Source organism: Psittacula echo (genome assembly GCF_963264785.1).
Source record: "Psittacula echo genome assembly, chromosome: Z".
Classification (NCBI taxonomy): Eukaryota; Metazoa; Chordata; class Aves; order Psittaciformes; family Psittacidae; genus Psittacula; species Psittacula echo.
This window is the reverse complement of record NC_137742.1, coordinates 68,129,721-68,155,930: the sequence shown is the minus strand read 5'-3', so window position 1 is coordinate 68,155,930 and position 26,210 is coordinate 68,129,721. Positions and strand designations below refer to the sequence as shown.

General features: G+C 41.7%; 1 protein-coding gene across 1 annotated transcript in view; it reads right to left on the bottom strand.

Moving 5' to 3' along the window:
• GRAMD2B (GRAM domain containing 2B) overlaps window positions 1-20,234 on the bottom strand; it is a gene marked incomplete at both ends in the record, with an annotated part of 39,212 nt that extends 18,978 nt beyond the window's left edge. Inside the window, one exon of the mRNA XM_080637110.1 lies at window positions 20,110-20,234. Within this exon, the coding sequence (XP_080493236.1) occupies window positions 20,110-20,234 (125 nt within the window). The remainder of the gene's footprint in view (window positions 1-20,109) is intronic.
• Window positions 20,235-26,210: the final 5,976 nt, after the last annotated feature.

Below are 26,210 nucleotides of genomic sequence, written 5' to 3'. Positions count from 1 at the left end.
TTGAATGGTTTCTGTGAAACAAAAACTTTCTGACAGGTATCTTAAGTTCCTCACACTGCAGAAAGTTTTCTGAATTTCAAAAGGTTTTCTTGTTTGGCATTAACCTTCTCCTGGACCTGAGAAATCCATACTCCTAGTAAAATTATGCTGTGTCATATTAATTAGGATTTTTCAAGAGGAAAATAATTAAAGACAGCAATTTAAATATAAACTGTTTTCTTGTTCCCTTCAGAATTAGCTTGAATAAGAAGCAATGAACAGAAATAATGTGAGAGAGATGTGGTAGTAGGCCACAGTTTAGAAAGTGAGCTTCAAGGAACAACTGTTGTCTTTGACAACCCCAATATAGTCTTACACACGTGAACACTTGTCAGGCATATGTAAGAGGTAACAAAAACTCTGGAACTGTACAGCGGTTACTGTCTTTAAATCCCCACAACCACACCAGCCTTTCTACAAAGCTTCTTCAGATCCACCCCAAAGGACACCCATACTACTTGATCCGTCTGGTAACGGGTCTAAAAAGTTCAAAAGCCACAACAAGTTACAACTAGTCCCCCAGCCCACAAACTGCACATCAGTTATTCAGGAGGAAAACTGCATCTTGAATAACCAGAGATTCAATTTCAACTGTTTGCAAAACTGTAGCCAAACTACAGTTTCCTTAGGGCTTAAAGTGAGTGAGCATTGGTGCAACCCCTCAGGTGCATTCCCGTCTGTAAATGGAGCATACATATCAGGTCATCATGTTACCTTAGAAGCCCTCTTATCCTGCTTCATCTCTTTTATACAAACAGGATTAATTATGCAACAGCTGTTAGACTGTTGCAAATGATCAACCAAAAGAGTGTAGAGTAACTTCTCCCCTAGTGTCCATAATCATGCTTAGTACAATGTATGAGGAAACATCCATCAGAAATACAATGATGTACTGTATCTTTTGGTTCTTTTGGGTAACTATTGGATTTACTGACTAGCTGTTAGGCTGAAAGACTTTGACCTAGGAACCAAAGTATCACAAAAGGCCCAAATACTAAGAGATAATGTTATTTAAGCTATTCTTATACCCAGAATTGAGTCTATTCAGACAAAGAAATTGGTTATTCTTTCAGAAACTAAAAGCTAAAGGAAGAGGCTCAAAATCAAGATTCAGGATCCTAAATCAAGATGACAGACTTTGGCAGGCTTAAAAGCAGAGGAGATGGAACAGGACAAAGATTGTTAATATTCAAGGATCACCTTCTCGAGGCTCAGAAGCAATGCACGCTTACAAACAGGAAGTTGGGCAGGAATGCCAGAGGCAAGGAGCTCCTAGACAAACTTTAACACAAAAACAAGGCCTACAGATGGTGGAAGCAAGGATGAGTAGCCTGGGAGGAATACAGACAAATAGTCAGAGCAGCCAGGGATCAGCTTAGGAAAGTTGTGGTCAATGGCTCAATGTCCATGTGGAGACCAGTAAAGAGTGGCGTGCCTCAGGGGTTGGTGTTGGAACTGATCCTGTTCAACATCTTTGACAATGACACTGGCAGTGGGACTGATGCACTCTCAGCAAGTTTGCTGATGACAATAAACTATGTGGTGTGGTTGACATGCAGAAGGGAAGGGATGGAATCCAGAGGGACCTTGACAGCCTCGAGAGGTGAGCCAATGCCAACCTTATGAAGTTCAACAATGGCAAGTGCAAGGTCCTACACCTGGGTCAGGGCAATCCCAAGCACATATACAGGCCGGGTGGATGACAGGTTGAGAGCAGCCCTGAGGAGAAGGACTTGGGAGCAGTGGTTGGTGAGAAGCTCAACAAGTCCCAGCAGTGTGCACTTGCAGCCCTGAACCCAACCATGTGCTGGGCTGCACCAAAAGCAGCATGATCAGCAGGTTAAGGGGGGGATCTTGCCCCTCTACTCTGTTCTGCAGAGAGACCCCTCCCCTGCAGTCCTGCATCCAGCTCTGGGGCCCCCACCACAAGAGAGACATGGACCTGCTCAAGTGAGTCTGGAGGAGGCCACGAAGATGATCAGACAGCTGGAGCCCATCTCCTATGAAGACAGGCTGAGAGAGTTGGGCTTGTTCATCCTGTAGAAGAGAAGGCTCAGGGAGACTTCCAGTCCCTAAAGGGGGCCTACAAGAAATATGGAGAGGGACTTTTTAAAAGGACATGCAGTGACAGGACAAGGGGGAATGGCTTTAACCTGACATGTGGTAGGTAAATCACAAGGGGTGATTTAGATTAGACATTAGGAAAAAATTCCTTACTGTTCAAGGCCAGGTTGAATGGGGCATTGAGCAACTTGGCCTTGTGAAAGGTGTCCTTGTGTGTGGCAGGGGGATGTAATTAGATGACCTTTAAGGTCCCTTCCAACCCAAGCCATTCTGTGAATTAATCTATCTAGGAAGCATCCTGGAGACATACTGCCAACATGCTTCAAGCAGAGGTGACTGCAAGGGCTTAAGATGAAATGTGTTAATTCTTGAAAGAACACCCTGCCAATCATGCTGCAGGCCTCCTCTTCAGCATAGACTTTCCTTGACCTATCACTCCCTGAAGGGGTAATCATCTCAACCTTCTTTTTGCGAGGCCTAAAGTCTTAAACCTTCTTTCAGAAGGTATGGCCCAACATTCCACTAAATATCTTCACTATGCCCCAAAAGCCTGAACAAACCATTTTTGGATGTATAATCAGAATTCAGAGTGCTTTATCTGATGAGCTTAAGCTTACTTTCATATTTTACACAGTTGAATTATTTCACCCCTAGACTGAAGAAAATACATTTTCCATCGTAAACTCTGTTTAGACTTCTGCTGTCCTACTCTTATCAGTTTAGAGTGGTTTATGTACTGGAAAAACTAACAATAGTCTTCAGGTCGAGGATTTAAATGTTGTCTGTTTCTACAAACTCTGGCCACTCAGAAGCAAAATGCCTTCAGTAGCTCTACAGCCATGCTCCAATGGTAAGTGGCACAAGGCACTCTTTATGGGAGAAAATACGTCTCCTGAAAATACATGCCTCAGAATAATATTATGATTTCATCAACCTCTAAATCCAAGTATCACTTCTACTGTGCAAATGGAAAACCAAACACTGACTAGCACTAAGACTCCAAAACTGTCAAAACAGACAGAAAATGAGCTACAGCTATCCTAGTCACAAAACAGCAGAGCTGCTTAACACCTGCTATAATAAATGTTAAGGATAGCCATAATGTATGCGTTTGGTATTTGTATAATCCCACACACTTAGTACACAGCCTCTATTTAAGGCTGAAAAGTGAAGGAAGTAAAGCAGCTGATTCTAAAGTAAAGCATTTCTTATGTATTTTGTATGACAGATACACAGCCAAAAGATGTATTTATACTGAATATGGAGATACACAAAGCATTAATCAAGGAGTAGAGATTTGAAACCCTGCATAAGGGAAAGGGTCAGTTTGTTAATAAGGATAGGTATGAACCAGACCGAGATTTAAGTGCCTCAGGTTGTTCAAGGAGCAGGCCCACTCTCTTCTCATGAGATCGCAGTCAAACATGACGTAATGGAGACCAAGTTATACAGCTACACATTAACTGAATATAACATTTATATGGATGAACACACATGCATATACATCATATGTTTCTCTATACATTTCTAAGCTGAAACAGGTCTGCAGGCACAGGTGGAATCTCTTTTTCAGCTATCACTGAAAGAGGAGCCAAACCAATTGTTAAAGACTTTTTAAAGTTGTGAATCTTACTTTATATATGAAGGTAATTAATTTCAGAAGTATTTACTGTGATATATTTCACAGCTTGGAACACAATTGCTGACCTGTGAGTAGTTTTGTATGTCTGTGTTGCTATATTTTTATTAAACGGATGAATGGAATTTTTGAGTTAATACTGAACAGAAACCCCTTCAGCACTGTTAAAAATAGAGGAAATCCTGAATTTTTTTTTCCTCAGCTGAACAGACATTTCACATAATAAGCAGATCAAGTTTTGCACTTGGACATCAGCAAGATCACTTTGACACTGCAGATGTCATTAGTAAGTATGTAGATTCTCCTCTCTAAATACCATCTATTATTAACTATCTGTACTCCCTGTCTAATCAAAATCAGACTGCTATCAAGTTCGGCAGAAAAACAAAACCAAACAAAACACCACAGAAGAATTCCCTGTGCTCTGATACATGAGACACTATAACGAGATATTTTATGAAGTTAACACTGGAACAGCAACATAAGCCATTTAGCTCTCTTGTCTTTTCAAGAGTTTCCGTTTCAGATACCCGTTTCAAAAAGCAAATGCCTTCTCATATATATCTTTACTCAACTCCACAAGATTCCCACGATGCAAATTTATGGAAGTCCAAGCAGGGTTACCAACAACTATTTTCATGAACACAGCCAGGGCTAAACCCAGTATATGACACAAATCTTCGGCAGGTGCATTTCGGAACAAATGTGAAGCAACAGATTTTAGGGGAGATACTCATTCACATCTGCTTTGGACTGGAGCATGTGGTTTTTTCTGCTTTCCAACTCACTGGCAGCCTTTTGGAGGAAAAGATTTCCTACCTTCTAGTTCTAGTCTACCTTAGTTTTTAACCCAGAACAAGACAAAAAATATTACCACAATTCCTACGGAAGAGGAAGTATGCAACCTTGTATCAGATCCCATTTTTATCTTTAGCTTACAGAGTTAACTGGAAAAAAAGCAAAAGAAAGAAGAATTCCTGATCTACAACTGACCAGGGTACAGAAAAGAGGACAAAGGCACTTACATGTCAGGTCTACCAATTGTTCTATGCTGAATTCAGAAAAAAAAGATAAATATTGCATCTAAACATAATTCACGTGTTCAGTATGACCTCCTAGGCATCTATCAATTAGATATTCTCCGTAACTCAGGCAGAAACAACACAAATCTTTCCCTGGAACAATACAAGTATCTTTACAAATGAGGCTTGATCATCACAGCATAAGCATAAATATTTGGCATTGTTACCTGAAACTACACCTCTGTTTTTTTGAGAAAGAACTCCAGAGCAACATGCCTCCACATGATACAAGATTTGGCTGCTAGTTTTCCAATATTACTGTGATCCTGAAAAAAGTTTATGCCACAGAATCACAGAAGTTGTGCATTTACATCAAACTGAATTAGGTTGTTTTTTTATTTGAAAAGGCAAAAAAAAAAAAATAAAAACAGACACCAGCAATTCTATTAATAGCTGCTATTAAGAATTCAGAACAGTTACAGATGATGATAGAGGTATGGGAGCAATCTTGCCAACATCATTATTCCTTTCTCTGCTGTTGAAGGAAAAAAAAAAAAAAAAAAGGAAAGAGTTAAAAATGAAGCTGCCATGAATCACTTGATCAGAAGCTTTTGTTTTATGGCACGTTTAGAAATAACGACTCAATATGCTGCATAGAGACATTCATTGTCTCTAACACAAAGTGTTTCAATCAATGTACATGGGAAAAATAATTCTGGTTCTTCATACAGGTTGTACACAAAGAGAAGGGATGCCAGAGAACAATGGCTTTGTAAGTTCTCCAGCAAGAACAGTGCAAAACAACAACTAAGATGAAAATGAACATATACTTGTGTCTATCTCCCGTTCCCTCACACCTTCCATGTGGATGGAAGGGGATCAAACTGAAATCACTGTTGGAGGTTCACTGTTTACGAAAGGCCTGGCAATGCTGAATTTCTCACCATTATCTCTGCAACCTATGATTTTTCTTACAGGCCTGCCTCTCTGTTCCCAGAAAATACAGAACGATGTAGACGAATTATTATTTCACAGTAGGAAATACTAGCTTCCAACAATGGGTCTGTCCTGGGTTCAGCAGCAGCAGTCATTTTTTCTCCTTCTTAGGAGCTGGTGCAGTGCTGTGGTTTTGACTTTCGGCCTGGGAATAATACTGATAAAGCCGATGTTTTCAGTTGCTGGTCAGAATGTTTACCCTGACCAAGGACTTTGTGAGTCTCATGCTCTGCCAGGGAGGAGGAGAAGCCGGGAGGAAGCAGGGACAGGACACCTGACCCAAACTAGCCAAAGAGGTACTCCATACCACAGCACGTCATGCCCAGGAGGTAGAACTGAGAGTTGCCCGGAAGGGTTGGAACGCGGCGGGGTGGGGGTGAGGTACCAGTCGGTGAGCAGTTGTATTCTCTTCCCTTGTTATTTCCTTTATCATTATTATTGGTGGTAGCAGTAGTGATTTGTGTTATACCTTAGTTATTAAACTGTTCTTATCTCAACCCATGGGAGTTGCATTCTTTTGATTCTCCTGCCTGTCCTTCCAGAAGCAGAGGGAAGAAAGGTGGGGGAGGGGAAGTACACTGCGTGGTTCTGATTTACGGCCTGGGCTTAAACCACGACAGGGTCTTACTAACGCTATTCAGAACAGTGCCTTTTGACTCTGATATATATGTCTATACAGAACAATTTTCTTTCCAAAGTCTTGGAAAAAGATATTTTTATAAGAAGCAGATGTGACATGTGGTGGCCAGATACCTGCTAGGGCCAGCTTGACTTTATTTTCTGTCACCAGGACACTGTCTGAATGTTCTGTAAGCCTCTTTCTTCAGTATGAGCCCTTCCACTGGCCACACACTGTCCTCCACAGCAACACTCTGTCCTATGCTGCCATAGCATATTTATGTAAACTTTGCCACAGCATTACAAAAATGACTTTGACGAAACCAAATGGGCATATATCTAATTTTGTTATTTACTGGACGTTTTTGTACTATAACATTCTTTCTTGTCCAGAAAAGGCTGAACAAACCTAAATGCCCCTTCTTGAACTAGCAGAGCACAAATGGTAGCTGCAAAATTACCATCAAGAAAGTTCTTTGCCTTGGTGGTCTGTCCTTCATAAACAGTCCGGATTCTCTACCCTGATGAGTTTCTCTGCTGCCTGTTTGCAATCTCCACACCATTACCTGCCACTTTCTGGAAGCTTATTAATCTCCTTCAATTTAGTGTGCTATTTTCACAAAGCTAGTCTGTGTCAGGTAGAAGTTTAGTTAAGGGACATGTATTTCAGTACAGCACTAAAGCTCAGTTAGCAGAGAAGTAAGAAGAGGCAAGTGTGTTTCCCCACACCCACTGGTTCTCCATTTTATTTAGGTGTCCCACCTCCCAGTACGTAATTCCATTACTATAACAATCACGCAAGAATGAAACAGCACATTATGCCATTTTACAAAGAGACAAGGGCCTTTATACAGTGGGCTGGCAGGGAGCAGATGGCCATGTCCTCCTGGAATCTCCCACTTCTATTACTTGGAAGGAAAAATGGGCGTTTCAAATATTTGTTTACAGAAAACATAATCCCTCTGTAATTTTGAATAGCTCAGAAATCTTCCTAGATAAAACAAGAAGTTTCTTTTCAAGGAAAAGTGGAGAAATCGGGAAAGACAACTTGTCCTACTGCATTCTGATTATCTGCAGAAAAATTATTTGCTCTGTGATGACAGTATTTGAAGAGACCTTTGCTGATCAACCTAGCTGGGTCCAGATAGCTACCTATGAATTTTGGTTAAAATAAGTACCACAAAAGAGGTCTGCAAAGGTTGCCAGACCAAACACAAAATCTCTCTGGTGTAACAGTAACATAAGTCTAAAAAGGCTGACAGAAAAGGAATGGTCTTGGCAACAGCTATGTACAGATCATTAACCCCAGCAGCGGTATTATTAGATAAGCACATAATTTCTAACCATATGACTGCAACATTTATGGAGATGGTGGTAAGAAGACAATCCTCTGATACTATGTTTATGCATCACCTGTCAAATAGCAGCAGCAAATCCTGCTGACCAAAGCTTATCTATAGTATTATGTTGCCTAACAAGCATTTGTCACAGACTGCATATAACCAGCATTTGAGTGCATTTCAAGTTAGCCAATGAGGCAGCTTGCTACAAAGACAAGGCTGTTCAGATTCATGGTGTGCATTTACACACAACACGACTATCTTTAAAAAGTTTCTTTTGTAATTTAAGGATGTATATACAGTGAACAAAGAACAACAGGATTATAATAAAAAACACGCACTATTAAAAATCATCATCATGAACAAATGGAGGTCATCCAGAGTGGAAACCTCTTTTCTATCATACCTCTAATTTACACGATTCACTTTGCAAGGCTATCCTTTTCAGATCATGCATTACTACTTTTGCTATAAAAAACAGGGAAAAACTACCATGGAAGAATTAAAAAATATGACACTTAACATGTGTTAGTATCTTCAACTACTGAACATACAGATCATGAATAAAGTAGGTACATACCTATATCTTTTTCCCTTCACAAAAAAATCCCCAACCCACAGAAGTTTGGTTGCTGGAATGGAGTTAATCTGGTTCAAAGCTGAAATAAAACTTCAAATCAGTAATAAATAACCTCCCCTTTCCTCTCTGTATTGTGTATTTCTCTCTAGTAAGAGACATTTTAGGAAAGTCAGTTTAGGAAAAATGACAGTTTAGGAAAAAAGGTTAGGGAGTTGTGATTATGTACAGGTCGGTCAATTAATGTCTTTTAACTTATCAATAGTTATTAGGAAACACCTGTTACAGTAGCATAACACATCAGGCAAACAAACCATAAAAATCACATTCCCTCTTTTCCCGGAATTATGTAGTTTGCCTGCCTGTAAGAATTTTCCACTGCTTTCAGTAGCATATTTTCCACAGTATCTACAATGTATTTTTTCCTCAAAAAAACCCAAAATGCAAAAACCCAGTAACAAAACAACAACAAAACCCTCCACCAAACAAAAACCCTCAAAAAAACACCCACTAAGACTTTCCAAACATTTTGGAATCTGAAGTCCCAGCCTCCTCATTTCTTTAAGTTTACACTCAGTAATTGGAAATTACCTTATACTGTAAGGGAACAAAATGTGCCACTTAACGTAGTGGAGTGTCTTACCACACAGCAACTCAGCACATTGCCCTAATACAGACAGATTTAACTGTATTAAGCCAAATACTACCTGTGGAAACCAGATAATAATATACTGACTTCAACAGAAGCAAGTATGTGTGAAAGCAGAAAGAGGCTGGCATGGAATACAGACTCCTCGTTATTATACCTCTGCCATTTCTCCTTAATATACCACAGTCTGTTTTCAACAATACAACATCTGTCCCACCAGCTGTCCCTGTACTGGGGCTGACAGCTTCTGAGGCAGGTCCAGCTCCACAACACACACAACAAGCCTCACTTTCAAGTCAAAAAAAAAAAAAAAAAAAAAATCCTCTAAATACAAAACAAGGTCAAATCGTTTTTGGCCAATCAGGATGCAATGGTCACAGAACACCACTTGGAGGGTTTTTTTCTGTTCAGGAGCTTTTGATTTGCTTGGGAAGAATTCCACATAATGACAAACTTTTTGCACATAGCTATTTTGAGTCTGGATAATAACAGCTCCCGTCTTACACACAGATTTATCTCTGGGGTTGTACAAACCACAGAGATGTATGGCACACTTTTCAAAGATATAACTGTTGCTAAGCATAGAATCATAGAATAGTTAGGGTTGGAAGGAACCTTCGAACATGCCAGAGAAGCCCATTTTCTAAATCACTGTGAACATACTTAACTCCTTCTGTATAAAGCCCCTGAATCACTTCCCAGATCTAATCCTGCAATAATAAAAACAACCCAACAACAAAAAGCCAAACAAAAAACAAACACAAAAGATCACCCCAAAATGAAACAAACAAAAAGCAACACTCTGAAACATTTCTGCAGCATCAGTCCTTCAGAAGGACTATCCCCCAGCAACACCTTTGTGAAAGCAGCAGAAGCATACCAAGCTATAAAGTCCACCTCTAAACTGAACATTTTAAGCATACCTCCTGAAAATTCAGGTTACAGTACTCACCTAAATCTTTCTCCCCTGCACTTTGAAAAACACTGTAAGATTCCCTGAGACTCTACAATGCTGCTAGTTTTCTTTTTTTTTTTTTTTTTTAATAGAGGTCAGCATGAGCTGAAGGGAATGAAAACATGAAGGGAATGAAACTCCACCACAACCACACACACTTACTAAGTTTTCTAAAAATAAACCTTCAGCAATACAACTTGTACTGAGTTCACTTCTGACTGAATCAAACCCCATATTATGTTCTTGCTCTTCAGCTGAACAATCTGCCCTGTAGCTTCAAGTTAGTCAAACCAAAGTTACTTGATTTCTAAGGTTAACTCACAGTTAAATGAACATGACGGTTTCTCAGAAGGATCCAGCTACCTGTTAAATGGGATTGGCAAATAAATTCCAGCTTTGTTTCCAGCCAGCAACTACTTAAACAATTTTCTAGTTTAAGACAATGCATTTCAACTTCTTTTGCCTACCCAGCCTTTTCACAGTCTTCAGGCTAATACTGCTGAACACCGCAGCTTGCAGCATAACAGATCACCTAGCTTTCCTCTGCATCACATCTACCTCCTATTGAACAGCAAAAATTGACAGCTAAAAAAGGAGAGTCACAGTGCGCGAGACTCCATTTATCACACTGGTTAAGACTGACCTCACTTTTACACCTGTAGCTGATTCCACAGTCAAAGATTAAACACCTGGAGACAAAACAGAGGGAGGCTTCGATTCCTGGCCAATGCACCCCTTCAGTACAGTCAACTCTTGGAACAGTTATTCCAAAGCTGAAATGATGGAACGGGTGAGATTCTGTTTGAACTCTCGGAGTAAGCGCATGGTGCTTGCCTTGGCGTGTTGGTGGGAGTGTGATATAGTCAATCTGCCAGGCTTCCCTAAATTTGTACTTCAGCCATCGTCCTCCATACAAAAGAGGCTTTAACCACTTGGCTTGCTTAATTGCAGCACATGTTCCACATTCATGAATACCCTGGGCAATAGTGTCCATTGTTAAGTCCACCCCTCCATCATGAGCCCATCTGTATGTTGCATCTCTGCCCTGATGGCCTGAAGTGTCATGGGCCCAATGGGCCAAAAATAATTCACCCTTATGTTGCCAATCTAAGTCCATCTGAGCCACTTCAATCTTAGCAGCTTTATCCACCTGTTGGTTGTTCTGATGTTTCTCAGTGGCCCGACTCTTGGGTACATGAGCATCTACATGGTATACCTTGACCACTAGGTTCTGCACCTGGGCAGTGATATCTTGCCACAGTGCAGCAGCCCAGATGGGTTTACCTCTGTGTTGCCAGTTGCTCTGCTTCCATTGCTGCAACCACCCCCACAGGGCATTTGCCACCATCCATGAGTCAGTATAAAGTACTGGTCACTTTTCTCATTCAGCAATGTCCAAGGCCAGCTGGATGGCTTTCACCTTGGCAAACTGACTCGATTCACCCTCTCCTTCAGCAGTTTCTGCCACTTGTCATCGAGGACTCCATACGGCTGCCTTCCACCTCCGATGCTTTCCCACAATATGGCAGGACCCATCAGTAAACAAGGCATATTGCTTTTCACTTTCTGACAGTTTATTATAGGGTGGGGCCTCTTCAGCACACATCACCTCCTCCTCTGGTGACATTCCAAAATCTTTGCCCTCTGGCCAGTCCATGATGACTTCCAGAATTCCTGGATGACTGGGATTTCCTGTCTGAGCTCACTGTGTAATTAGTGCAGCCCACTTACTCCATGTAGCATCAGTTGCATGATGTGTAGAAGAGACACTGCCTTTGAACATCCAGCCCAGCATGGGCAATCAGGGTGCCAAGAGGAGCTGTTCTTCGAGTTGGAGTAGCTGCGTTGTCTGTTGTGGTCAGGATTTGAGAAGCTGCTGTACTTGTTGCTGGGGTTGGTGTAGTTGCTGTGCTTGGAGTTGGAGTAGCTGCAATGTCTGCTGGCATCCACCCCTTCTTCCATGCCATTCACGTCATGCTCAGATCCCATATTTTAATATACAGTATTGCTTTTGCCTCACATATATATGTGTATATACAAAATGGATGGCATACAAAATGGTGGATACAAAAAGATGTTCCTGGGTCTGATGTCAAAGCAGAAGTACAACTGCTCACCACCTGCCGACCGACACCCAGCCCCACATGAGCAGCTATTTGGGGCTTCCAGGTAACTCCCCCCAGTTTATATACTAGGCATGATGTGCTGTGGTATGGAATACCCCTTTGGTTAGTTTGGGTCAGGTGTCCTATCTGCTTCCTCCTGGCTTCTACTCCTCCCTGGCAAAGCATGAAACTCAGAAAGTCCTTGGTCGGAGTAAACATTACTGAGCAGCAACTAAAAACATCGGTGTTATCAGTGCTGTTCCCAGGCTGAAAGTCAAAAACGCAGCACTGCACCAGCTACTAAGGACAGAAATGACTGCTACAGCTGAACCCAGGACAGAGGGTTAGTCGACATATGTGCAATGCCTCTGACATCAAGCTTTCTATACATTGGCTTGGGCTCCTAGTCCTGTTCTTGAGAGAAAAATCTGATGCAGATCTTGCATACCTGAATAACTTCATTTGGTTCATTGGCATAATTCTGCATGAGGGATCAGAACCCAAGACTTGAAGTCAGAAAGTTCTGAAGGAGATGAAGGAATTATGCCTCATTTGGAACATTAAGTCACTGACTGATGTGACTACTCCATACAGGATAAAGGACACTGAGAAGATACTCAGATGCCCAGTGTTCTCTAACAAGTAAGTTATTTCTGGCAACAGATTTCATTGTGATACATACTTAGAGAATACACCTGCTTAGAGATCAGGGATACAACAAATAAAAAACTCCTCAGAGTTTCTTTCTAGAGAAAGTGCTTGTTCTCCTTTCTCTAGGAGGCTGTTTAATCTTAAATCTTTGTGAATAAAAGTTTTCTGGGAAGGGGAATCATCCCAGAGTAGAAAAAAAGTGAGTTGTGTTTTTTTTTTTTGTTTTTTTTTTTTTTTTTACATGACGGCTTTTTGTTTTGTTTTTCCTTTTGAGGAGAAACCCCCAGATTTTTTAGTTCCTTATTTCTTGCTTAATTTCTCAAACAGCATCCTTGGTAAAACCAAGTCCCGCGTGAACTGGGAGTCTGGTATAGAACTGGACAGCTGCTTGATTTCAGCAAGATTTTCACGTAATGGTCATACCATGGCATACAAAAACTTAAACAACTTGAGACCTTCACAGAAAGGCAAACACCAATGCAGAATATGCAGTCTTTAACACTTGGTATCCCCAAGTAACACAGGAAGGAAGGAACTTCAGTATCCTTGGGGAGTGTGGGGAATACCGCCACCCATGGAAGGGGAAGCCCTCTGACTTCCTTACCTTCCATCTGCTAGCCTAAGCAGCCTTTGCCAGCCACCAAGGCCTCCTTTTCCTCTTGAAGAACATTAAGTATTTTTGATGTTTTCACCTGCTCAGTTTAAACAGTATCTCTCAGGTTAAAAAGCAGGGTAACACTATGGCCACACTAGGCAAGAAGCATGGTGGGAAACTGTGCCAAGGCAAGCAAGCACGCACTGCCTTGCCGGAGCAGTCTGTCCTGTCTCTGGGATAGGAGTCAGGCTGAGCTTGCATTTTACTGCATCTTGCCTGTACAAAAGCCTGCGAACTTTTGACAAAGTTCTGCATTTTCCTGGCACCCAAAGGACAGTATCACAGCTTCCCGTTGGAGCCATGCACGTGAGTGATAAAGCACAACTGCTTTGTTTCAGAGCCACGGCAGAGAAGGATTTCCAGGATGCTGCATGGAATTGCTCGAAGCAGTACGAGTAAGCCTTGCTCCTACGATTTCGGAGTTTAACGCTGTGCCTGGGGCCGCCTCCCGAAGACCGCGGAACTTGGCTGAGGGGAGATGTTGGTGCTCAACTTCAGCCTGGACGCGGAGACCCCTCGGCAACTCTCCCCTACAGACTCCAAACCACAGTCGCAGCCCAAGGTCGCGAAGCCCGCCCCGCACCGCCGAGCCCCGCGGCCGCCTCGGGTCTCTCCACAGCCACCTCCCCCTCCCCGGCAGCCAGCCCGGGTAGGAGCCGCACGGCCGCAGAGTCCCCGGCCTGGGCAGTACTCACAGCCGCAAGATGCCCTTGTTCTCCCGCTTGCTGACTGGCCGCACCACCTTCGGCTCCTCCGCATCGCACCGCTGCTCAATCATGAGCACCATCGGTACCACACAATACACCCAACCACCACCGCACGGAACTCAACCGCCGGACCTAGCAGCGGAGCCCCGCCCCGAGGCGGGTCCTGTTGCCGCCATGCTGGAGTCAGAGAACGGGGGTGGTGTGGCGGGCTGCGGAAACCGGTTATGCCCGCCTCGGGCAGACTGCAGCTGAGAACGGGTCAGCCCAGCCGCGAGAGCCCTGTTCAGCGTGGCTCGTCCATTATGTACCTTAAATGATTTAGCCGGGACGTTGTTGTGTGAAACGGTGCTTCCCGCGGTCCCGAACAAAAGGCGCCCTCAACGGGCGAGCGGGGCCCCGAGATGAGGGCAGCCGGGCCGACCAGTGAGTGGCGCGCGGGGCTGCTTGCCCCGACTCACCAAACAGGCGGTATTCCAAACAGCGATTCCAGTGTCCGGATACGTGTACTAACACGGATTCGTGTGGTGACCATGTGGCACTTCCACCTGAGGCTGCCTGGGGTGGCTTTTTGTTTCTAGAGCAGCTCGGGCTGGTTTGTCTGCTCGGGAAACGACCTAGCGTTGTACAAAAAGCAGCGAGCATAGCCTTCCCCTGATTTTTAGGCTGTTGAAACAGGGAAGTACAAAATAAAATACAAACTTTTGTTCAGAAGTAAATGTAGTTCTGCTTTGTAGCTAAGCAACATTGACCTTGATGGCAAGTAATAATAGCAAGAAGGAAATATTTTGGATAAATGTTTCAGAATGACCACTTAGAACTGAACTAGTGGTGGGCAGCTTGACAATGGAACTTTCCAAACCTAAAGTTCAACCAAAGAATGAAGTGATGATGAAGAAATGACCACCAGCAATCTCAAAGACCACTACCACGTTGTTGTGTGCATGCACAACATAGGCGTAAACTATGTAAAGTAGTTCTGGGAAATGCTATGAATATGTATATCATATACTGGAAATATAATGAATATGTATATTAAACAACAATAAAATCACAGCCTGGTTGTTGCTGGGATGAGACACGTTAGGTGGAGATATCCCCCATGTCTCCCAGTGCTGCAATAAAGAATACCTGCCTGCCAACATAAACTTTGTTGGTGAGTTCTTGGCAAGTTCTTCAAATCACTGTTGTGGAAGCTGCATGCCCTCAGGAATGTTAAAGGCATTTCCTGCTGCAGACATAAACCAGCAGCATGCATGTGAGAAATCTCTTTGTTACTCGGTTTATACTCAAGTCAGTGTTCAATTTGGTGAGCTATTCGCAAAGTGAAGATGGAGTCTGTGGCTATAATGATACAATCTAAGGAAGGCCAGTCTTGGGATAGACCTCAAACTAACATCTCTAGAAAAAGGCCTGTTTTCATGTTTTAATGTGGTATTATTAATTCTAATTAAAATTAAATATCTAATAATCTAAATCACTTAAAGTAAGATGAGAACATTACAGGAGAGTGGCCTCCTGTTACTGGACATCAGGGTAGGAGATAGTTACGAATGTACATTTCAGATTAAAAGATACATGAAGCAATTCAGTTACCTTCCAGTAGTATTGTTCAGATTGCTTGATGCTTAGAATCATACACTGGTTTGGGTTGGAAGGTAACTTAAAGCTTACCCAGTTCCAACCGCCTGCCACAGGCAGGGACACCTTCCACTAGACCAGGTTCTTTGAAGCCCCAAACTGGCCAGGGAATACTTACACTGTATTTTGAAGATGCAAGAACTAAGTATTAGGTATTGTTGCTATATATTCAGAAAATCAGTAAAAAGAAAGAGGTGTTAACGGTGACAGGCTCAGGACTGCCATAGCTACTTGGGCACACAGATCCTAGAGAAAATGTGCGAGTGCTGTATGATCTTGGCTAGACCATATGTGATATTAACTAGTTCTAGTCCAAGAAAATTTAGACTGTACCAGGCTGCATAGAAATGAAGACATTTTAAATGCCTGTATTTATGGGAGACATAATTAACTAATGTTTATGTATTATTTAAAGTAGAGACCAAGCTGTACCTGGATGAGAAATGAGAAGTAATTTACAAGAAAGATTATTCAGACCTGTTAGGTCCTGCACCTGTGAAACTTTGGTTCAGCACCTGAGCAGATTTGCTGCTGCATTGCAGAGCCTCTCCCCCCCTCCAGTGCCAGACACAACCTCTGGCTACTTAGAGGCACCCTGTTTATCCAAGTGATAACAGGATAGGCCCTGTTTCAGTTCTCTGGGCTGCGAGTAGAGCTGGAACTGAAAGAGCCAGGGAAGGCAGGGTTGGCATTCTGTGTCTGCTTGGACCCAGGACCCTTTGCTGGTGTCCAGCAACCTCTGTGAGGCCTTGGATTCCCTGGGAATTATTCTCATATCAGTGTGCACTACCAAGGCATGCACAATGTGTTTGGAAACAGTAGATAAAGTGACTGCCTACCCTTCATCTCATTTTTGGAGGCTTTCCATTACACTAGAAAGGTATTGGTTGCTATTTTAGTGCCAATTTTGAGGCCAAGTCAAACTATTCTGCAGTCATTCTACTCACTCCAGCAGAATAATTCTGGGTTACAGTAGGCAAAAATCAGACTTTTTAATATTTGAACAAATAAATAACTGTCTTTTGAGTGTTTATATGCTCAGTCTCTGGAAGGTTTAGCTGCAGGAAATAAATGCTGTCACTGAGTGTTTTTTTCACTCTTCTCCAGAGGTTCCTGTCTCTATCACAGTGGTAGAGACATGCATAGTGGAAAGAAGCTAGCTGGTCCCTGGAATACAGTCTCTGTTTTAGTTTCATCTGGCTCCATTCCCAAGGTATGCAAAGCACTCCGTTTAATTAATCAAGTCATTTAGTGTAGAAAACCCCCTATATTCAAAGAAATTGATACCTGCAGCACAGTAAAAATGAGTCATTACTAAATACTTGGTTCCACAAATACTTGGTTAAAAAACAAAAGTGAAGCATTTGCCAGTAACATTCATATTAGGTAAAAATTGTTATTATCATATATTAATATTATTATATAATTATTATTATTATACCACCACCAGGAAAAAAGTACAGTATGGAGACATATTCTGCAAATGCAAAGTTGTGGAAATGGGAGCCAAAAGGGTCCTTGACTCTACTCCTAGCTTGGCAGCTCATCTGATGCACTGCATTAACCAATTAAATACAATAGTTGTGTTTTTCAACTGTGATCTGACATTAGTATTTACCTATCTTCTTGCACAACAGAAAAACTGTATGACAAGTTGTAACTAAAACTATGAAGATTGTTTGGACACAAGACTGGTTCTGTGTATTCAAGTTTTCTCTCTGTAGATGTTTTTTAATGAGCATTTGATATATAACCCACATTTGATTATTGCTAAGGTTGATGTTAACATACACACCATGTGTGACACTCACACAGCTGGTGGTCAGCTGATGTATATTGCTTGAAAATCTCACTCTCTTGTGTTCAGTGTACTTTTTTCGCGGTCATTCTGAAGGCTGGTCAAAACTGCAAGGCTTAAGATTCTTCTAAAGTTAGGAGATCTGGATGCAGGGTATTGGCTCACATTACAGAGGTGGGCTCCAAAAGGGAGGTTGGGATCTCTATTGTTTTGCCAGTGTTTTGATCTGGACTACTGGAAAATGTTTTATTGTAATGTCAGAGCAAGTCTGTACATTCATGCTGATAAAATGCTGCATACACATGTGGCCAATACTTTTAGCAATACAAATCTCTCATTTATTATGCATGGCTGACATGTCCTCTATAGCTCCGGAGTCTTAATTTGCTTCTGAAATCAGTTCTGCTCCATGTCAGGAATAACATGCTGCCATGGTGATAAACTGTGAGCTTCGCTGTCTGAAATGTTAATACCCCCCTGAATTCTGGCAAATTTGTGCTTATCCACATGGTGCCAATTGCAGTGAGTGGAAAACAGAGGTATATAAAACTTATGCATATAGTCAGGTTTTGTCCTCAGGCATGAATAATTAGGATGAACAAGAGCAATCATAGATGTATCTTTATGCTCTAAGTAAATAGGACCATATTGAAAATAGTACCTAAAAATGCAGAGCCTGCATTTCTTTCTCCCAAAAGCATTTTCCTTCATTTTTCATGTGGCTCATCTTGGAAAAGTGTATCATGATAGTGACAAACACATGAAAAGCAAGTTTGATGACAGCTCAAGCTTCCCTGGCCAGTTTAGATGGGGCTTTGAAGAACGTGGTGTAGTGGAAGGTGTCCCTGCCCATGGCAGGGGGGGCAGAACTAGAAAATCTTTGAAGTCTCTTCTAACCCTTTCTATGCTTCTGGGATCATGCATTTTCGTATTAGATTGACTAGTATTTGCATCCTGCTATTCCATCTTTTCTATTGATAGAGGTATAGTTTCACAGTAGGGTTTTTTGATCATATTATTCTTACTGAAACAGCAATTGAATGAGCTGGCTTTCTAGAAGGCCTGCCCTTGCCAGTTGCTACTTGGCAGGCAGGTTGATTATTGAGAAATCTGAGGCAAAGTACTCTGTTCTTTGTAAGGGCTTATCACATTGCTGTCAGAGCATATATAGTAGGGGTTTTTTTGTGTACTGGTTATCAAGTGGTAAATAAAAAAGTAGGTAAATCTGTCTGCCCAGTGTTGGACAGAGAAAAGAGGACAAACTTTCTATTGCCCAAATTAGAAGTGGTTAAACATCACCTACTTGTGCTGAAGCCTCCACACGCTGCTGTACATACATGGGTTACATGCCTAATTGGAGGATGAGATCAAGAAAGGCATAAAACTCCACATGTGGATGTTTTTAAAAAGCAGGCTGTAAGGGATTAATTCTAGGTAAGAGCCTTTGAGGGCTTGTCCTCGGTTCAGCTTAAACCATGACAGGGCTCTAATTAAAATTTCTGATTCCTTATTCTCTGTTCAAACAGACATTATCTCTTTGACATTTGAGTTGGAAGAAAGGATGCTATGCAGATAAAATATTAAAAAGCCCTAATAACATTTCAAAAGAGAAAAAATGAGGCCAAGAGACTTATTTATACTTGTGACCCAATTAGTGATATGAGGTATCACCCCATATAAAGAATTTGTGCACAGCTACAAAGAAATGTAATTCAGCTGCACAAAGACATGTAGAGGTGCCTCCTCCAAATCACTCTTCAGGGTGGCTGGGCACTGAGCAGACGTTAAGGATAGCACTTGGTAAAGAATTTTCAAATTGGTTAAGAACTAGTAAATGTCTAAAGCTACTTTGAATATCTTATTTTATTCATAAGGAGTTGACATAAATTCTATGGATGTTTCCTTGTGCCTCTCCTGCAGTAGATGGGGAAGGATAATAGTAAATGCCAGTAACCCTCTGATGCAACATTCCCTCATGTATCTGTGCTGTCTTAAATGTGCATAATTTATCCAGAACTCTTCATTACAATGAATCCCATCTCATTTGAAGTCTACAATCCACAAGAGTTCACCCTTCCAAAGTAAGAAAACAGATTTCCCCTTAGAAACTGTTTGCGATTGTTCTATCAGCAAAGCCTTCAGCAGTATTCATTCATGTGAGTGTTCAGCTTCCATGAATACTCCTTGTGATTATGGTAGCTTTTGTCTTGAAACACAGTTTAAGAAGCATTATAAAATAAACATTTCATATAGCCAAAACACACATCAAAACATTTTGTTAAATTCTCTGTTCAGAGCTTACGTTTGTTTTGTGCAGTGATCCACTCAGATATCATAGACAGTGTTGGATGACCTTGCAGAGGTCCTTTTAAGACTTTGTGTACAGTTCTATACACACTCAAAGCCCTACTTCGGCGTAAGCAAAGAGAGAACAAAATTGCCTCCTTTACAAGTTTCTCCTTTACAGTAGTGCTCCCCTTTCCTGTGCAATCAGTAACATAGGTGAAATTACCAACTCTGCATGCACTGCCATTTCATATTAAAAGCTTCCTCATCAGGGTGTATTTGTCCACATGCCCTCCCCTGTTGCTGCCTCCTATGTTGTCCCCCCCAGAATAAAGTACATACAGAACACTCAAAACACATCAGGATTTACCTTATAAATACTGATCCAAAACTCTCTGTCGGACTGACTGGAGTGTCGTTACTTGACTTTCTGAAGCTGTTCTGAGTTTGAGAATGAAAAACAGAGTCCTCTAAGGAGCTCTTTTTTCTCCTCATTTTAATGGAGTTAGCTGCAGAGCTTGGAAGTTGAGTTCCAGTATGCTCCTTCAAACGTGCAACTTTTCACTGCTGTAGGAAGTGCAGTGCTGCTGTGACTCCAGCTCAGGTTAGTTTTTAAAATCAGTTAATGAGTAATATATTCATGTGACATCATAAGCTTGTTTTCTTTTTTCTCTGCAGCACTTCATAGGTTTACTTGGAAACAAAAATAATCAAATCTAGGTGCACTGTGTCTTTGGAATGTCATTAATTTGTTTTAATGAATTAAGAAAAAGAAATAATGTAAAATAAAAAACTCCATCTCGAATGGTGTGTCATTAACATGTTTGTACCAAAAACTTTAAGTTGATCTTTCATAAATTCTACTTTGTGAATTACCTACCTCACTCTGAAGTTTGAGTAACATGATTGTTTAGCTTTCAGAAGTGACTATATCCACCTGTCCTGACATGTCAAAACTATTATATTGCACTTCTCTGGTGACACATTGATGCACATATGTGCATGTAGCTTCAGTAAAGTCAAGTCATTGCGGTTCAGCTTAAATACAGACAATCTTTTAATTCTCAATGCACCAAAACTGAACTGAACAAAATCAGTTTGTTTGTGAAGCAATACAAATTCATTTGGGCTGTTCCCAGGTTTTAAGCGTACACTCAAAGACATCCAGTTAAATTGCAATGTCTTTCTCTGTGTGGTTTTTTGGGGTTGTTTTTTTTTTTTGTTTTTTTTTTGTGTTTTTTTTTTTTTTGTGTTTTTTTTTGTTTGTTTTTGTTTGTTTTTTTTTTGTTTGTTTGTTTGTTTTGTGATTTTGTTCCTGGTTTCTTTGCATGACTACTTTTTAAAATATAAAATGTGTTTTGTGGTAAGTATTTAGCAAACTGTAAGGAAATTATAAATGTCAGAAACAACGGGAGAAACAGTAACTATCAAAAGCAGGGTCAGCATAACAGCTAAGAAGGAATGGATAGACAAAACAGTAGTTTCCTTGAAAGGGAAGATTCTGCAAAAATGTGAAAAGTCTTGAAAGAAAAAAGGCAGAAAAATAATGAAATACACACTCTTTATTATGTTAGATATTTCCTGTGAAACAGAAAAAATTGAATGCTTGTACTCACGAGTAGTATTTAAGCTGCTTGGAAATTGAGTTGGACTTCCTGCTTTTCCTGAGTTAAATGTTCTGAATTAATGCCTCCTTCGGTACCTGTGCTATACATCATTGGTTTCCTAGGCCTTTTTGTTACCCTGATTCTGCTTGATCTTGCGTGATTGCAGGCTACAAACAGAGGGCTGCCTAGCTAGGCAAAGTCTCTGTACTTTATTAATTCTCCATAAAACAAGCAATATAACCTTCAACAAATACAGTAAAAAAAAAAAAAAATCTCTTTTCCTTCTCTAGTCACAAGGAGAATTGGCCTTGGCTCTATGTTGTTGTTCACCTCTATCCACTTAGGATAGGAAGTGTTTTTTCTTCTAGAAGAAACAAACATCCTTAAACCTGATTAGAACTCTTAAATGACATAGTGAACTCTGAAATTATTAATATGAAGTATTTATCTTTGAAAACAATCTATTTATATAGTAAAATGTAATGAAACCCTTTAACTAACAGTCAAAATGGCAACTATGTTACTTCTCCATGTTAAAGAGCAAGTACACGGAGAGGGCAATTTAATTTTTTCCTGAATGGGTAACTGCAGGAACATTTTTAGCAAGAAGCAACCATGACACAATTTCCTCCTCTCAATTTTATGTGACTTTGATGTTGTCCACAAACGTGTTAAGTTCTCTTACAGAGCACCATGCTCCCCTCTAAACTGCTGTATTCCATCATATATGCTACCACAGGCTAAGTTTATGCTTTCCAACCTGCAGTTATATGACCACAATCACATGTGCCTGTCCTGGAGGATTTCTAGCTTTGTCCATGCTAGTGCTATACTAACTAGGCCAGGTACTTCGCTGGTGAGTTAAATGCTGTTGTGGCTACGCACCTGGTATTACTGAGCTAGTTTAGCAGTAGGTCAGGGCCTGACTACATAGAATCATAGAATCGTTTAGATTGGAAAAGACCTTAAAGATCAAGTCCAACTGTAAACCTAACACTGCCAAGTCCACCAGTTGAACTCTGTGGAAGTGACATTGGCATTATGTATGGCCATATGAGGCAAAACAGGCTTGTGTTACAGTGCCAAGAGACTCTTACTGCTGCTGATTATTAAGAGGGCTCACCTTTCTAGAGTGTTGCAGCAGTAATTGCCTGGATTGTTGGAAAGAAGAGGATCAGGCCTTCAAGATGCATTTCAGGGGGGAGCAGAGTGGTACAGTGGTGGTAGTGAAATCATTATATGCCCAAAGAATGGAGCGTTCTTAGTATAAGGCTCAGACAAACTGAGTTTACTATTGATACCTAGTGCCACGGCACAATTGTGATCTTGAGATGTTTTGGAGATTGTTTTGGGTCTGGAAAAAGAGGAGATGGCAGTTTGCAGTTAGGAGCCCAAGAGGAGTGATGTGATGGTGCCTTTATAAAAGACTTGAATTCATGCCATTTTTATTGAAAGAGAATCTAAGAAGTAGGATAAGCTAAAGGATTGCCCTGTTTTGATGCAAGTCTATGCAAACTTTGTGCTTTATAATCAGTATGAAAATTTTTTAAGCAGTCAATCATACCCAGTCTTTCTGATTCCTGGTACCTGTAAAATTTTCCAGGGGAGGTTCAGATACCTACAGAAATGCCACCTATAAAGGCATATGGCAGATACAGTGCTTACTTTTTTTAGCTGCTTGCTTCAACCTCTTAGCAGTAGTTAACGGACACCAATATCTTTTTTCTTTCTGAAGTAGTGGATCAGGTGTGGAGAGAAGTTGATACCCCTGATGATGTGGCTATCTGCTGTACGCAGAGTTTTCCCCAGAGAATTGTTCTTCATGTTCTGAAGAAATTAGTACCTCAGTGACTTGTAAGCTTGAGTACATGTTTTGGCTGTCTCTTTCTGTCTCATATAATGAAAACAGCTCTTTCCCTTCTTTTCTTGTAATGTACTTTTCTTCAACTCCATATGTATATTTGGCAAATTGTATCCTTATTTTTCTCAGTTATCAAGCTATGCCCTTTAATTCTGACCTTTGTCACTGACACTTTTATCTTTACCTGTGAGGCCGTATCTTTTGGAGTCTAGCACTGTTACAGTTGGTTCTGATAGGCAGACAGAGGGTGAAAAAAAAAAAAAAGTGGTTGGTGTCCTTGAACATCACACAATTTTATTCTCTATCTGCAGTGGCCATTGCTGAAAGGTTAGAATTTGTCCTGAAAAATTTACAATTCTCTTCTTTTAGCCTCATGACTGCTGTGCATTTTTTGATTTTTTTTTAAAGTGAGTTACTCCAGGAAAAGAAATGGTAGTTTATTTTTGCTTTCTCAACTCCTGAAGTATTTTTTCTGAGAAAAGAAATAGCAAGAAATACATTAGCAATACCAATTGTGTTGCACCTATTTTAAGTCCCAGGCCTGTAAACTGGAATAAGACTGCGCATAATAAGAGGCTTATAAAAGTTGGAAGCAAGGACAGGCGGCCTGGGAATAATACAGGGATGTTGTCTGGGAAGCTAGGGACCAGGCTAGGAAAGCGAAGGACCAGTTAAAATTAAACTTAGCTGGGGATGTGAAAGATAACAGGAAGGGATTCTATAGGTACATTGCAAATAAAAGACAGACTAGGGACAATGTGGGCCCTCTTCGGAAGATCACAGTATCACAGTATGTTAGAGATTGGAAGGGACCTGAAAAGATCATCTAGTCCAATCCCTCTGCCGGAGCAGGAACACCTAGATAAGGTTACACAGGAATGTGTCCAGGCGGGTTTTGAATGTCTCCAGAGAAGGAGACTCCACAACCTCCCTGGGCAGCCTGTTCCAGTGTTCTGTCACCCTCACTGAGAAGAAGTTTCTTCTCAAGTTTAAGTGGAACCTCTTGTGTTCCAGTTTGAGCCCACTACCCCTTGTCTTACCATTGGTTGTCACCAAGAAGAGCCTGGCTCCATCCTTGTGACACTCACCCTTTATATATTTATAAACATTAATGAGGTCACCCCTCAGTCTCCTCTTTTCCAAACTAAAGAGACCCAGCTCCCTCAGCCTTTCCTCATAAGGGAGATGCTCCACTCCCTTAATCATCTTTGTCGCCCTGCGCTGCACTCTCTCCAGCAGGTCCCTGTCCTTGAACTGAGGGGCCCAGAACTGGACACAATATTCCAGATGTTGTTTCACCAGGGCAGAGTAGAGAGGAAGGAGAACCTCTGTTGACCTACTGACCACCCCCCCTCTGATACACCCCAGGATGCCATTGGCCTTCTTGGCCACAAGGGCACAGTGTTGGCTCATGGTCATCCTGCCGTCCACTAGGGCCCTCTCCCCTACACTACTCTCTAACAGGTCATTCCCCAACCTATACTGGAACCTGGGGTTGTTCCTGCCCAGATGCAGGACTCTACACTTTCCCTTGTTATATTTCATCAAGTTATTCCCTGCCCAATTCTCCAGCCTGTCCAGGTCTCGCTGGATGGCAGCACAGCCTTCTGGCGTGTCAGCCACTCCTCCCAGCTTAGTGTCATCAGCAAACTTGCTGATAGTACACTCAATTCCCTCATCTAAATCATTGATGAATATATTAAATAATACTGGTCCCAGTACTGACCCTTGAGGCACTCCACTAGATACAGGCCTCCAACTAGACTCCGCCCCATAGACTACAATTCTCTGGCTTCTCTCCTTCAGCCAGTTTGCAGTCCACCTCACTACATGATCATCCAGACCACACTTCCTCAATTTAGCTATGAGGATGCTGTGGGAGACTGTGTCAAATGCTTTGCTGAAGTCAAGGTAGACCACATCCACCGCTCTGCCATCATCCATCCACCGTGTTATTTCCTCATAAAAGGCTATGAGGTTGATCAAGCACGACTTCCCCTTGGTAAAGCCATGTTGACTGCCCCTCATAACCCTCTTATCCTTGACATGCCTTAAGATGGCATCAAGGATAAGGTGTTCCATCACTTTCCCAGGGATGGAGGTGAGGCTGACTGGTCTATAGTTACTCGGGTCCTCCTTCTTGCCCTTTTTGAAGACTGGAGTGACATTTGCTTTCCTCCAGTCCTCAGGCACCTCTCCCATTTCCCAAGACTTGGTAAAGATGATGGAGAGTGGTCTAGCAATGACTTCTGCCAGTTCCCTCAGCACCCGCGGGTGCATCCCATCTGGACCCATGGATTTATGGATGTCCAAATTGCTCAACTGGTCTCTAACCCATTCCTCATCGACTAAGGCAAACTGCTCCAGTGACCTGACTTCATCTGAGGTCTCAGGAGTACAGGGCTCTTCAGGACTGCCTCCGGCAGAGTAGACACAGACAAAGAAGGCATTCAATAACTCTGCCATCTCTGTATCTTCAGTCACCAGGGCACCCATCCCCTTCACCAGTGGGCCTACCTTGCCTCTGACGTTAGTTTTATCAGCTATGTATTTGAAAAAGCTCTTTCTGCTGTCCTTGACCTCTCTTGCCAGATTTAATTCTAAGGAGGCCTTAGCCATCCTAGCTGCCTTCCTACATCCTCTAGCAGCAGCCTTATATTCCTCCCAAGTGGCCAGCCCCTCCTTCCATGACCTGTAAACTCTCCTCTTCCACTTGAGCATAGCCAGCAGTTCCTTATTTAGCCACGCAGGTCTCCTGGCCCTCTTCCTTGACTTCCTACGTGTCGGGATGCTCTGCTCTTGAGCTTGGAATAAGCAATTCTTGAATGCCAACCAACTATCTTGTGCCCCTTTACCTTCAAGCAGCCTTGCCCATGGGATTTCCCCTAGCAATTGCTTGAAAAGGGCAAAGTTTGCCCTGCTAAAGTCCAGGGTTGCAATTCGACTTGCTATTGTACTGGTCTTACCACACAAGATCCTGAATTCCACCATCTCGTGGTCGCT